Source organism: Oryx dammah, unplaced genomic scaffold (genome assembly GCF_014754425.2).
Source record: "Oryx dammah isolate SB20612 unplaced genomic scaffold, SCBI_Odam_1.1 HiC_scaffold_22, whole genome shotgun sequence".
NCBI lineage: Eukaryota > Metazoa > Chordata > Mammalia > Artiodactyla > Bovidae > Oryx > Oryx dammah.
This window is the reverse complement of record NW_024070206.1, coordinates 58044191-58057245: the sequence shown is the minus strand read 5'-3', so window position 1 is coordinate 58057245 and position 13055 is coordinate 58044191. Positions and strand designations below refer to the sequence as shown.

General features: G+C 52.2%; 1 protein-coding gene across 1 annotated transcript in view; it reads right to left on the bottom strand.

Annotated features, from left to right (window-relative positions):
* Positions 1-5108: 5108 nt before the first annotated feature.
* The window catches only part of ZNF407 (zinc finger protein 407), a 382383-nt gene continuing 374436 nt past the window's right edge, over positions 5109-13055 (bottom strand). The window contains exon 9 of the mRNA XM_040264363.1: positions 5109-7096. Within this exon, the coding sequence (XP_040120297.1) occupies positions 5793-7096 (1304 nt within the window). The 3' untranslated portion in view covers positions 5109-5792. The remainder of the gene's footprint in view (positions 7097-13055) is intronic.

Here is a 13055-nt window from a genome sequence, read left to right as displayed (position 1 = left end):
CGGTGAGGCTGTGACTGGCGGGGTGGCTGTGACTCCTCTGGGTTAGCAGCGAGGTGATAAGCTTCGATGCCAGGCTCTGTAAGTGGCCCCTTTGATGGTAGAACGCCCTCACTTGCGTGCACCAGCGCGGGGCAGAGGCCGACCGTGCACCCAGCTCGGTGGCTGCGCTTCCTTTCTGGCTCAGGCCTTGTTTTCAGATGGGTCAGGATGGCTCCAAGGACCTCCGAGGCTCTGGGGGGTGGTGGGGCTCCCCAAAGGCCGTCCTGCTAAAGAGACCTCGCTCCAGCCACCTCCCGGCCACCCCGCCCTCCCCGCATCCCGGGCCAGAGCCGCCGGCTGTCCCAGACAAGCCTGAATGAAGTTCCAGGTCTCTGCACATGAACCCAATATGGAAATGAAAACCCAAACCTTGACTCTGTGCTGCTCTTCTCCTTCTTCTTAGAAAGTCATTTGACGAGTAACAAGAGGCATCCTGCAATGACTGGAAACGCTGCCAGTGTGGACCGGTCCATGCGCTCCTGTTCATCCCACTGATAAACGGTCTGCTCCTGATGTTCAAAGTCACGCTGAAATTAGTTCATTTTAAAAGAATTTATTAAAAGGTATTGAAAATGCAGAGCTATGGAGTAAGTGAATGATTCTCTGGCTGAGAGGCTTATCATGGATTTATTTCCTTCTCCCAGCAGGCCTCTGTGGCCACGTGAGGGCCGGGCGGTTCTGTCCAGCTCCCGGCTGGGTTCACAGTGTCCTACACGCCCTGCATCCAACCAAGAGATGAGACCAGAATCCCGGGCTGAGCTGGAGTGACCAGGTTCTCATGCTTGTTTCTCCAGATGAGGATTCCTCCAGGGGCCTCTGCTTCACTGACTTTGCAGACCTGAACCCAGGAAGCAACCGCGATGACTGACTCACCTAATTTTCATAACATGTACAGTCTCCCAACTGTTGCTGCCCAGGAGGGCTCAGGTGTCAACAGCACTGGCGTCCATTCTGGGCATCTCTACGCAAAACCTTCAGGCAGTGCCTTCTCCCACCCAGACAGTGTGCATCCCTCCTGGGGATACAAGTTGTTCCTACACTGAGTTCTCTGCTCCTAGTTTCCATCTTCTCGGCCTTTTGGCTAAGATTGAGAGGCCTTTGTTTTTTGCCTCAGTGGGTTCCATCCCTGGGTTGGGAAGATTCCCTGGAGAAGGGAATGGCAACCCACTCTACTATTCTTGCCTGGAGAATCCCATGGACGGAGGAGCCCGGTGGGCTGCAGTCCAGGGGGTTGCAAAGAGTCAGACATAACTGAGCGACTAACACATCAGGTATTAGAAAACGTTCTGGCTTTTTCCCAAGCTGTTGGCTGGCAGTGGGGCCCCTGGGGATGCGCCCTTCAGGGACAGGGCTGGAGGGAGGCCTGGCTCTGCCTTCGGGGCCCGCCAGCCCCCGGCCACCCACTTCCTCTGCCTTCACTCTCTCCTCCTGAGTCTCCACGATGTTTATTTCATCATCCCACGACTGAACTGAGCTCCAATTATGGAAATTGCCAAGAGGCCCAGTGGAAGGAGGACGTGATGCACTGCCTCTCCGAGGTCAGGCCCGGGTCCCTGCTGCAGGCTCCTGGGCGCACAGGACTCTGGACCAGGGCGCAGGACACATAGGGAGTGCCTGCGCCAGGCCGCACGCCAACCGCGCCCGCGTGCCCCTGCCACCCCGCTCGGCCCTGCTCCGTCTCCAGTTATGAGCAGCGCCAGGTTTCCCGTCAGCCGCTGCCATGTCTCCAAATGGCTTTTCAGTGTCAGGCATATCAGGAAATTAACTCATCAGGCAGTGACAGCTGCTAATTTTTTCCCCTTACATGTCAGATGGATCGCCCGCTGAAGCTAATAATGAATCACCAATCCCTGATTAGAAGGTGCTTCCGAAACATATAACTGCCATCTGAGCGAACTTTTTCCTTCATGTAAAATGATATCACCCTAGAGGAGCAGAAAAGGGATTGTATCTTTCAGCAAGATGGAGCAGGAGGAGGCTGCTCAAGTTCGAGGGACGCTCTCTTCCACGGTGGGCTAACATTCAACAGGAGGAAGAGGGATGACTCCCCACGCTTTCTGTGGTTTACTCCACGAAGGGCCTCTCTCCTTTCCTCATTCTCCTCCCAGAACCTGCTCTGGGTTAGGATTCGAAGCTGGTTCTTCAATTCTTTCCTGACGCCATTGTTTTATGTTCAGGATCACGATAGATGTGCTGTGACGGAGAGATGCAAACGCTCCCCGCTGTTAGGGAACTTCCCACAGGCCCAGATACCAGGCAGCCAGGCCCTGCTGCACAGAGCGGGGCTGGGGCTGAGCTGCCGTCGGGTGTGACCAGGCCTGGACCTCTGTGAGCTCTGCACAGTGGCCTCTCAGGATCAGGTGGCTGAGCAAAGATTCACCGCGGCTCCTCTGGGTGTCTTCTAGCGCTCTGGGCTCAAGTGTCTGGGTTGAATAGAATTTTCAGGGCTCCACTGACACCATCTTACTGATACCATCTTACAGTCCCTTGGTTCTCAAAGCCAAGAAGCAAATGAATGCTCTGCATCTTTCAGGAGATGCGGGTCTGTCTGCTTGTGGGTTCCCTGCCATTGGGGCGCTTGTTTTGGAGGACCCTCCCTCCCTCTGCTCCAGGCCCGAGGCGGCCCTGAAGGATGCCTGGCTGAGCCACACACCTCATTTAAATGACCTTACGTGGCCAGAACTCCCTTTGTACAGAAAAGCTCTTGCGAGCTCTTCATGAACATAAAGCCTTGCCCACCCTCCATCCTGGAAGCCGGAAACCTCAGCCACTTCTGTATGCTGCCTTGGGCAGAGCAGTCCCAGCCTCTCCACCAAAGGTCCTGGCCTGGGTTTGATAAGAAGCTATTTCTTCTGGGTCACGGTCTCCAAGTAAACATTTCTGTTGCTCTGCTTTTCACTTCTTTGGAGTTGTGTTGACTTCTCTAGCCCAACCTCCAGGAAGGCTCAGGCTCCTCGCGGGCGCCTCACAGAAGATGGTGTTTCAGGGAATGCGCCCTCACGGCGATGGGCCGTGCCTCGTTATTCTGAGGCCTGCGCTTCTGTACGTGTTTCTTCAACACCCTCACATTCCACCGGTTGTGTAATGAGAGAGAAGAGAGAGACCACATTAACCCAGCTCTACAGGTAATTACAGGACACAGGAGCCTAGTGAATCCTCTGCAATCCTTCTGAGCCTTGAAACACCTTCTGGACAGTTTTTTTTTTTTTTTTTTAAATGCAAAGGCCTGCTCTTTTCATTGTGCATACAACACGAGTGGTGGTTTGACACTGCAGGCTACACTGGTTTTATGAAGGATTAAATGCCACCTGAGACATATTTATCCTAAATAAATCACAAACGGTAAACTGCAGCATGTCAGTGTCAACACCCAGGACTGCGGCAGAAAGGTTAGCCATACAGGACTAAGCGCGGTTAGGAATTAGCATCCAAGCCGCAGGCTGCGGGCTGCAGCTAACAGGAAGAATGATCAAGAAGATATTTTCCCACTGAAAATACCCCCCCTCACCTCCACTTTTTTTTTTTTTAACATGTAGAAGCTTGGCGAGGGGCATCACTTTGTAAAGGTCATCTTCCTCTCGACAAAACACATGGAAGTTGCTGCTGTCGCTGTTTGCTGAAGACAGTGTTGAAGAGGAGCGGAACTGCCCTGCCATTTTTAAGAATTGGGGGCAAGTCATATCCAGCTAATTATGAATTGCAGTGTCAAGCCTGAGATTTTCCTTTTTTAAATTTTTTTTTGGAGGGAGGAGCCTTCAGATGGGTGGGACCCAGGGCTCTGAGGACCAGGTCAGGGGGGACACAGAGGGTTCAGGCACCCGGCCAAGGCTGGCTTCCAAGCTGATCTCTCAGGGGGCGTGAAAACAGGACTGTGATGGAAACCACAACAGTACCATTTTCTCTTCCTTTTCTCCCTTCTGTGCTTCACAATTTTAAGATGCTAACCACAATAGGTAGTGATTGCAGCCATGAAATTAAAAGACGCTTACTCCTTGGAAGGAAAGGTATGACCAACCTAGATAGCATATTAAAAAGCAGAGATATTACTTTGCCAAAAAAGGTCCATCTAGTCAAGGCTATGGTTTTTCCAGTAGTCATGTATGGATGTGGGAGTTGGACTGTGAAGACAGCTGAGTGCCGAAGAATTGATGCTTTTGAACTGTGCTGTTGGAGAAGACTCTTGAGAGTCCCTTGGACTGCAAGGAGATCCAACCAGTCCATCCTCAAGGAGATCAGTCCTGGGTGTTCACTGGAAGGACTGATGCTAAAGCTGAAACTCCAGTACTTTGGCCACCTCATGTGAAGAGTTGACTCACTGGAAAAGACCCTGATGCTGGGAGGGATTGGAGGCAGGAGGAGAAGAGGACGACAGAGGATGAGATGGCTGGATGGCATCACGGACTCGATGGACGTGAGTCTGAGTGAACTCCGGGAATTGGCGATGGACAGGGAGGCCTGGCGTGCTGCGATTCATGGGGTCACAAAGAGTCGGACACGACTGAGCCACTGAACTGAACTGAACTGAACCATGACAGACTATGCTACTGTCACCAGAATCTGCCTGGGTCATGGGCCAAACGTGGAGCACACAGCACCGGGGTACAGAGATGGCCAGCAGAACCCAGCACACTCAGCATGGGCGGAGAGGGGAGTGGACGCTGGTCGTCGAGGAAGAAGTACTCTTGGCATTTTATGGCTGCCCCATCGGTTGGCTGCTGGAAAGAAAATGTCATCCTTCTCTTTTAGTGCTATCTGTTTATTTCAAAGAAAAAAGAAACAGAAAACAACCTTTCCATTTGGGGGAGGGGAGGGTTTTACAATTTTGGAAGGGGAAGCAATTGAATTAAGAAGCGGGTCACCTGGCTATTAACTCGCACCCCCAGTGAAAGCGACCCCACAGCAAGGCACACACAGTTCTGCGGGTGCCAGGGCATGGCTCTCTATCACTGATGTTTGATGTCAGCTCTTTCACAGGGACATAAATCACTGATAAATCCTGTGAAAATGAGGTCAACATTAAGAAACATTTGTTATAAAAGCAAAATATTGATACAAACTATTTTTCAGAATGCACATTTCATATAGACTTTATTGTATGAAACTAAGTCAAAATTAGAAGCATTGGGTTTTCTTAACTAAGGTTTAATAAATGTCAAGGCTTTTCTTAACCATAGGCTTAAGGAGGAATCTTTTAAGCTGAAGCAACCTGGGCAAGGACCACACCTACAACGTCTGGAGGAGGAAGGCGTACACAAAATGAACAGGCTGCCTTTGGTCTGGGGACGCTGTGATCCTAACATTTCCAGGAAAATGAACAGGAGCAGGCTGCTTCGACGTGGTAACGCACGTAGCTGCAATTTTTAACCAAACATGTAATAAATTGTTACAATGGGGACATGCTGGACTGCAAGGGCAGCCGTGTCTGAAGCCACTCTTCCATGGCTAGGGCACGGTCCTCTCTCAACTGAAACGGGAAGACACTGTGGGAACAAAACAGAAAACAACTTAACTTCTCGGCACAATGGGTAGAACAGGGGAAGAGCAACAACAGAAGAACCAACCGGAAACCAGACTCGCCTCGGCCGGCCCCGCCCCGCTGCAGGCTGCGCTCCTGCGTGCGCGCCCCCGGCGCCCCGTGCACGCGGCCGGCGCAGGGCCATCCCTGGCCCCTCGGACGCGCGCTGGCGGGTGCAGGGCACATAGCCTCATGTGCCGGTCTCTTCAGCCCAGCGCTGGGCGGCTGGGCCCCGGCCTCAGGCTTCGTGGACTTCGCCGCTGTCTCTTTGGCTCTGGATGACCGCGGCAGCTGGGGAGCCCTCCTGGGTGTAGATGACCATGCTCGTCAGCTGTTCGGCTCCACTGGGGACCACGGCCCCCGCCTGCAGGAGCTCCTGGGAGCCGGCTGCCTCAATGACGGTGTGCGAGTACACGGCTGGCTCGTCCTGCACGCCGGGCGGTAGCTCGGTCACGATGTAGTGTGTGGCCCCCTCGGGAAAGCCGCCGCCGGACTCCTGGACCATGGCCTGCACCAGCTCTTCGGTGACGATGATCTGTGAGATCTCGCCGTCCGCCTCGGCCAGGTCCACGTGCGGCCCGCGTGCCTCGGCCTCCTGCATGATGATTTGGGAGCCCTCGCGGGCCAGCATGTGCACCGTGCCCTCTTCGTTGACGATGACCTGCGTGACGCCGTCCTTCATCAGCTGGCCGGCCGCGGCCGAGTCGCACACAGCGAACTGCAGCATGCCCTGCACCACCTTCTTGAAGGCCACCTGCGTGCGCTCCTGCGATGCGATTACGGCGGCCGGCCGCACCAGCTGGGTCAGCACCTCCACCGGCTCCGCGGCGGCCGCGCCTTCCGGCCCGTCGTGGAACACATGGATCTCTGGGGCTGCGGGAGTGGCTGCCTCCTGCCCCGGCAGCTGCACCAGCACGTCCCTGGGCCCGGCCCTGCCCTTCTCCTCGGCCCCGGCCGGGCCCTCTGCCCCTCCCAGCTCAGTGACCGCGCACAGCAGGGCGTCCAAGGCCGAGGCCGCGTCGGGCGGGGGGACGCCGGCCTCAGCCAGGTCTAGAATCTCCTGCTTGGTCACCTGCTGAATGACAGCCCCACTGGGGCTGAGGGGCTCGTCCACACCATGCCCTTCCATTGAGCCGCCCACGACCACCACCTGCGTGGCTCCGTCGGCCAGCGGCTCCGGCAGGCCCGGGCTCGGAGCCCCGCCGCCCCCATGCGCCCCGCTTTGCCCCGCGGCGATGACCTGGCCGTCCTCGGTGATGTGCACCACGCGGGCCACCTGGCCGGCCAGGGCCAGCGTCTGCAGCGTGGCCGCAGCTGTCTCCTCCACGGAGGCGTCCAGGGCGAACTCGCCCTCGTAGCCCTGGATGATGATGACCTGCTGGACTGGCTCCGGCGGAGCCACCGGCCTCCTGCTGCTCCGAAGCGGCCTGTCCTTGACCGGAGACTCCTCCGCCAGCGCGGCCGCTGTGAAGGGGCTGTCTGTCTCCACGAAGGTGGCTCCCTGGCCCTTCAGGCGGCATTCGTAGGACTTGGACACAATGCCTAGGGGAGAGAAGGACCAGTTAGAGCCTAGAAAAGTGACTTTTAGGATTAGAAGACAGACAGTTCTTATGAAGCTGGAAAACCTCAACAGAAGCATCCCCATGACCCATGACTCAGATGCCCCAGCTGCCTGCCTCGGGGGTGCTCCCAGCAACACAGAGCAGGGCTGTGCTGTGAGGGGAAGATGCCCGAACCCCTGGCTGACTGTTCAGATACAATCTCAAGAGCCATGCTCCCTTTCCAGTTCCTGTGAAAAGAATACTAGGCATCTCCTTAGTCATGGTCATTTCTAATAAGATGTCCAGTAGCTGGTGTTAAGAGCATTTTCCTTTTAACTCAAAGGAAAATCTTTTTTCCATGTCCCAACATTAGCTTACAGTGTATATGTTTATACGACAAGAAGAATGAAAGCTTTGCATATTGAATTTATAAACGTGCCCTTGATAAACACCAGCTGTGGGAGTTTAAGGCCCCAAGCGTGTGAGCCCCTGCTGCGTGTCAGGTGCTGAGCCTGGGAGCAGGGTGGCCAGCCTGCCGGGAGCAGTCCACGGCGGCTGGGCACCCAGCACGGACTCAGAATCTCCGCCGTCTGGAACTCGGGGGTGGCACACAGGCCGGAAACTGCATGCACAGCCCCCAGAGCAACCGGAGCAGGTCCCACCGTGTTGCTGTGACATCTGGCCAAGCGCCTGGTACGCAGCTGCCCTTCAAACCATGGAGAGGACCACCACGCTCAGGCTCTGGGGAAGGACTCTCAGCAAAAGTTGCAGAGAGACAGCCGCACAGCCTGCCTGAAGGGACAGGAACACCCAAGCTCTCCCCTTGGTCTGAGTGGGAAGAGCCTGTAGACAGCACCCAGGGCAGCAGAGGTGGGGTCTGGGGGTAGCCAGGCCGGCTCTCAGGGATCACAGGCTAGGCTGGGACCAGGCTGTTGGGGCCCCCTCTGTAGGAGGCACTAAGGCACATGGGCCACAGTCTGTGCAGAGAAGATACCTGTTGAGTGTTTTTAATCAGGAAAGTTAAGCGAGTGCATCTGTTTGAGAACTGTGGGGGCCCAGCGTTTATTGCCGTAAATACTGTCCCTGCCTTCCCCGTGGTGAGCACCCTGCGATCGTTTCACGAGATCAGCCCAAGGGACCAGGGCGCATGCCAGAAGCAGGGGTCTGGAGAGCGCAGGGCGGGCGGGGCCGGGGAGAGGGCGCCTGCGGGCTGCGAGGTTTGGCGCAGCTGTCGGTCCCCACGGACGGTGCCTGTCCCTGCAGTGTGGACACCCGCTGCCTGCCCAGGGAAGGCAGGGCAGCCCTGAGCTGCTGCTGGGCTGAGAGCATCAGGCCCACCTTTCAGGCCTCCCTCCCGTTACAGAAAGGGGGCTCTGGCCGCAGAAGCGAGGAGAATGTCGGCAAACACGGCACACCGGTCCCCCCAGGCCATCTGAGACAAAGGCGAGGCTTGTTTAATAACTCGACAGGGAAAGCTGAGGGAAACCTATAGTCATTTTCATAAAAAAGAGACTGTTTAAACAGAGCTCCTATTTTCTCCTTCAAGTCCCTAATTCTCTGTTAGTTTCTTATTATCGCCTCCTTTCCTCCTAAGTGAGTGTGTGCTAACTTGCTTCAGTCTTTGCGACTCCATAGCCTCCCAGGGCGCCTCTGTCCATGGGCTTCTCCTGGCAAGCAAAGGGAGTGGGTTGCCATTTCCTCTCCAGGGGATCTTTCCAACCCAGGGACTGAACCCAAGACTCTCATGTCTCCTGAACTGGCAGGCGGGTTCTTTACCACTAGCGCCTCCTGGGAAGCCCTCTAAGTGAAAGAATGAGCTCTGAACGATCTCAAGTATTTTCTTAGCTCAATGGCAAACACATTTAAAATATTTCAAGTCACTCTCCCTAAATGTAGGTCCTTTTTAAAAGAAGCACACTTTATTCTTACCAAAGGAGAAAAAAGGATTAAGAATTGTTGATTATTGTTGCTAACATCCCTTAAAAATAGGACAACTATTTTGCATACCGCATTGGTGCCATTTTGTAAGAAAGTGTTTCTTTCAATACAGAATCCACTTTAAGCAAAGACCCGGGGGCAAGGGGTGCCTTTCAGCAGGAACAGCAAGTCAGGCCAGATCCACAGAAGATGTTTAATTATATTCTCCACGAGGACACCGGGGCTCATAGGCAGACTGCACGCCATGGCCCCAGACTGGGAACCACGTATGAAGTTTTAAAAATGCAAACTCCCGGCATTCAGTGTGCTGCTGGGAAGGGTCACTGGTCAGGATTTTCAGGAAGTCAGGCCACTGCATCCCTCTAACTCCTGAAGCCAGAGGGAGCCTCCCCATGGCCGGGGTCAGGGTCAGAGGGGGCTCCTGTGCCCTGTGCTTTAACCTCATCACGTGGGCATTTTCTGAATGTCAATCCTCCTAAACTCACTCCTCAAAGAGGGCAGAAATGGGCTCAGTGCAGGAGCAGAAGGCCTGCCCGATGGGTGGGGTGCTCCACAGGTTCCGTGTCCACCCCTCCATGCAGGCCTGAGTCTCAGTTGGTGGGGGTCACCATCTCTACCCAGTTTTCTCCCAGCTAGGACACCCCCCACCCCGCTTATTTAACTTATATGCAGAGTACATCATGTGCAATGCCAGGCTGGATGAAGCACAAGCTGGAATCAAGACTGCTGGGAGAAATCAATAACCTCAGATATGCAGATGATACCACCCTTGTGGCAGAAAGCGAAGAGGAACTAAAGAGTCTCTTGATGAAAGTGAAAGAGGAGAGTGAAAAAGCTGGCTTAAAACTCAACATTCAAAAAACGAAGACCATGGCATCCAGTCCCATCACTTTATGGCAAATAGATGGGGAAACGAAGCAGTGACAGACTTTATTTTCTTGGGCTCCTAAATCACTGCAGATGGTGATTGCAGCCATGAAAATAAAAGACGCTTGCTCCTTGGAAGAACAGCTATGACCAACCTAGACAGCATATTAAAAAGCGAAGTCATTACTTTGCCAGCAAAGACCCATCTAGTAAAAGCTATGGTTTTTCCAGTAGTCATGTATGGATGTGAGAGTTGGACCATAAAGAAAGCTGAACACCACTGAACATCAAAGAATTTCTGCTTTTGAACTGTGGTGTTGGAGAAGACTCTTGAGAGTCCCTTGGACTGCAAGGAGATCCAACCAGTCAATCATAAAGGAAATCAGTCCTAACTATTCATCGGAAGGACTGATGCTGAAGCTCCAATATTTTGGCCACCTAATGTGAAGAACTGACTCATTGGAAAAGACTCTGATGCTAGGAAAGATTGAGGGCAGGAGGAGAAGGAGATGACAGAGGATGAGATGGTTGGATGGCATCACCGACTCAATGGACACGGGTTAGCAAGCTCCGGGAGTTGGTGATGGACAGGGAAGCCTGGAGTGCTACAGTCACGTGACTGAGTGACTGAACTGAACTGAGGACCCCCTGATCTTTTGTCTCCTGTCCTTGCCAAGCTCTTCCTGTGCAACCCTTTGACCCCTCTCCTTCCCTGTACTTTTCTACTTCGAATGGAACATTCCACATGTCTTCATCACACTCAGAACCTGATCCAGTTGGCTTCTGCCCATTTTTTAATTCCAAGGTCATTTTGTTTATAATTTGGAGGAGAAAAAAAGAAATAGGGATACAAAACATAAAGAAAGCAGCCTTCCAGTCACCCTCCCCCACCCCTAACTGATTGAGAAGAGGACCTACGACCCTGATGGGACTTCCCTGGTGGCTCAGTGGTAAAGAATCTGCCTGCAGTACAGGAGACCTGGGTTCAATCCTGGGTTGAGAAGATGCCTTGGAGAAGGGAATGGCAACCCACTCCAGTATTCTTGCCTGGGAAATCCCATGGACAGAGGAGCCTGGCAGGCTACAGTCCACGGGGTCACAAAGAGTCGGACACAACTCAATGACTGAATCGTGCCCTGACATTAACAGAGGAGGCGCTGCTGTAGCTGGAAGACACAAGCACCCCATCCTCGACGCTCCCTGAGGCAGATGCTACATGCTTGCGTCCAGGCAACTCTTTCTTTAGTCTGCAGCGGGACTGAAGTTACAGAATTATCCTTTGAATCCTGGGGAGCACTGATAATGATGCTACTCAGAACTGCTTACTGAATTTATTTGAATCCGGAGGTGGGTTAAGCCACTTCCAGACCATTAAAGTAAACTACGTGGGTAAATACTGCTGTCACCATGAGTGTGACGGAGCTCGTCAACACCAGCACCTTCACCTCGGCTCCACACAAGCCGGCGACTCCATCACAGTTCATAAATGCGGCCGCAGGTCCAGCTTTGATTCAGCAATTTAATAACTTCTAGTGCTGTCAGTACTGCTTTGAAAAATAGCACCTATAAAATGTAACAGCCTCAATCAGATTGGAAAAGATTCACCCACTGAAGATTCTTCCATTTCGTCCATAATGAATTAATGTTGAGCTGTGTAGAAGTTCAAGTGTCATTTAAACTAATGTGAATCTCTACTGTAACTTTACATTCTAACCCAGCTATGAACAAGAATTTACTGGGCACATCAACTTCAATTTTTGAGATCTTTCGAGTAAATATGAACTGTAAAGCTCACCAATGCAAATGGCCCAATGGACACAGTATCTGGAACACAGCAAGTTTGTGCCAATTTTACCCACAACTGCTTAGTCACGTTACTGCTTCAAAACTGCACACATATCTTTAACAAAGCATGGATACTCCACATAATATTTGTATTTCACTTGGTATTTATCAAAGACAGCATCCAGTTTCAGTATGCTGGTTGTAGCTAATCAGTAGGGTCTAAACCAGCTCTTTCTGGATCTGCTTCCAATAGGACAGTAAGAAGATTTATGTAGAAGGTGCAAATGCAGGTGAGATGGGCCTGTTTATGACATTCCCAACTCACTGCCCGTTTCCTTTCATAAGGACAGAAGGATTTTACTGCCTTCTCATAGCTAAATGCATTGAAAGTTTACAACTCAGTTGAAATAAAAAGAATTTTCTTTGGGGGGTGTGTGTGTGAGGGGCGCTGAGGCGTTGTTTTCAGGGAACTGTTCTTTAATGAGCTCCCTTCTGCAGAAGATCACTGTCGAGCGCACTCCCTCCTGCCTTATCCCCTTGGAAGGGAATGTCTCCAGCGCTGAGACCATGAGCCCTGCCAGGCAGGAGCGGGGTAGGGGGGTCAAGCTGGAGACTCACCCCCGCCCCTGCTACTGTGTGTGTGGCTCTGCTCTGCCATCAACCTAAGCCACAACTGGGGTTTAGTACTTGGCTGCTTCCTTTCTGTGTACGTGTTAGTTTTTCGTTACTGTCATCATTTTTTCTCATAGAATAAATACCTTATGCTTTTGTTAAGCTTACATTTAATTAAAATGTACAGAATTTGTGCAGTAAACTCGAATGAAACAAATAAAACAAGGCCCCCTCTCTTGAAGGCATACGTTGTGAATGAAAAATGTCATTACAGACTAAAAAATTTTGCCGTAAACAGGGCCTACAGAGAGAAGTTTCCCCTGTAATGACATCCATAAAATACACAAATGGCACTTTTAGTACCATCCTGAATATGGCATTTTCTGTGCTCTACACACAATCTAAATGGTTTGATCATAGAGCATAATACTCCATTGGGTTTATAGAACAATCAATGTTCCATAAAATGATGTATTTATCCAATAGTAGGCTCAGCAGTTACTGGCGTATGACATCGCAGGACAGAGGCTGGGCTCCTCACGGCTCACGCGCGGGCTGTAAAACTTGTCTCACCCACTCCAACAACTTCATCTCATCTGCGTCAAGTAATTTGTTGAAGACTCAGCTTGGCTTAAAAAAAAACTTGTAATAAAAATTCATGGAATTTTCAGGAGAATGAAAGCCGATGACAATAGAAAGGTCACATTGTGTCTCCAATAAAGGGGTCAGAGGTCACCAGCAGTTCTAAAACCGAAAGT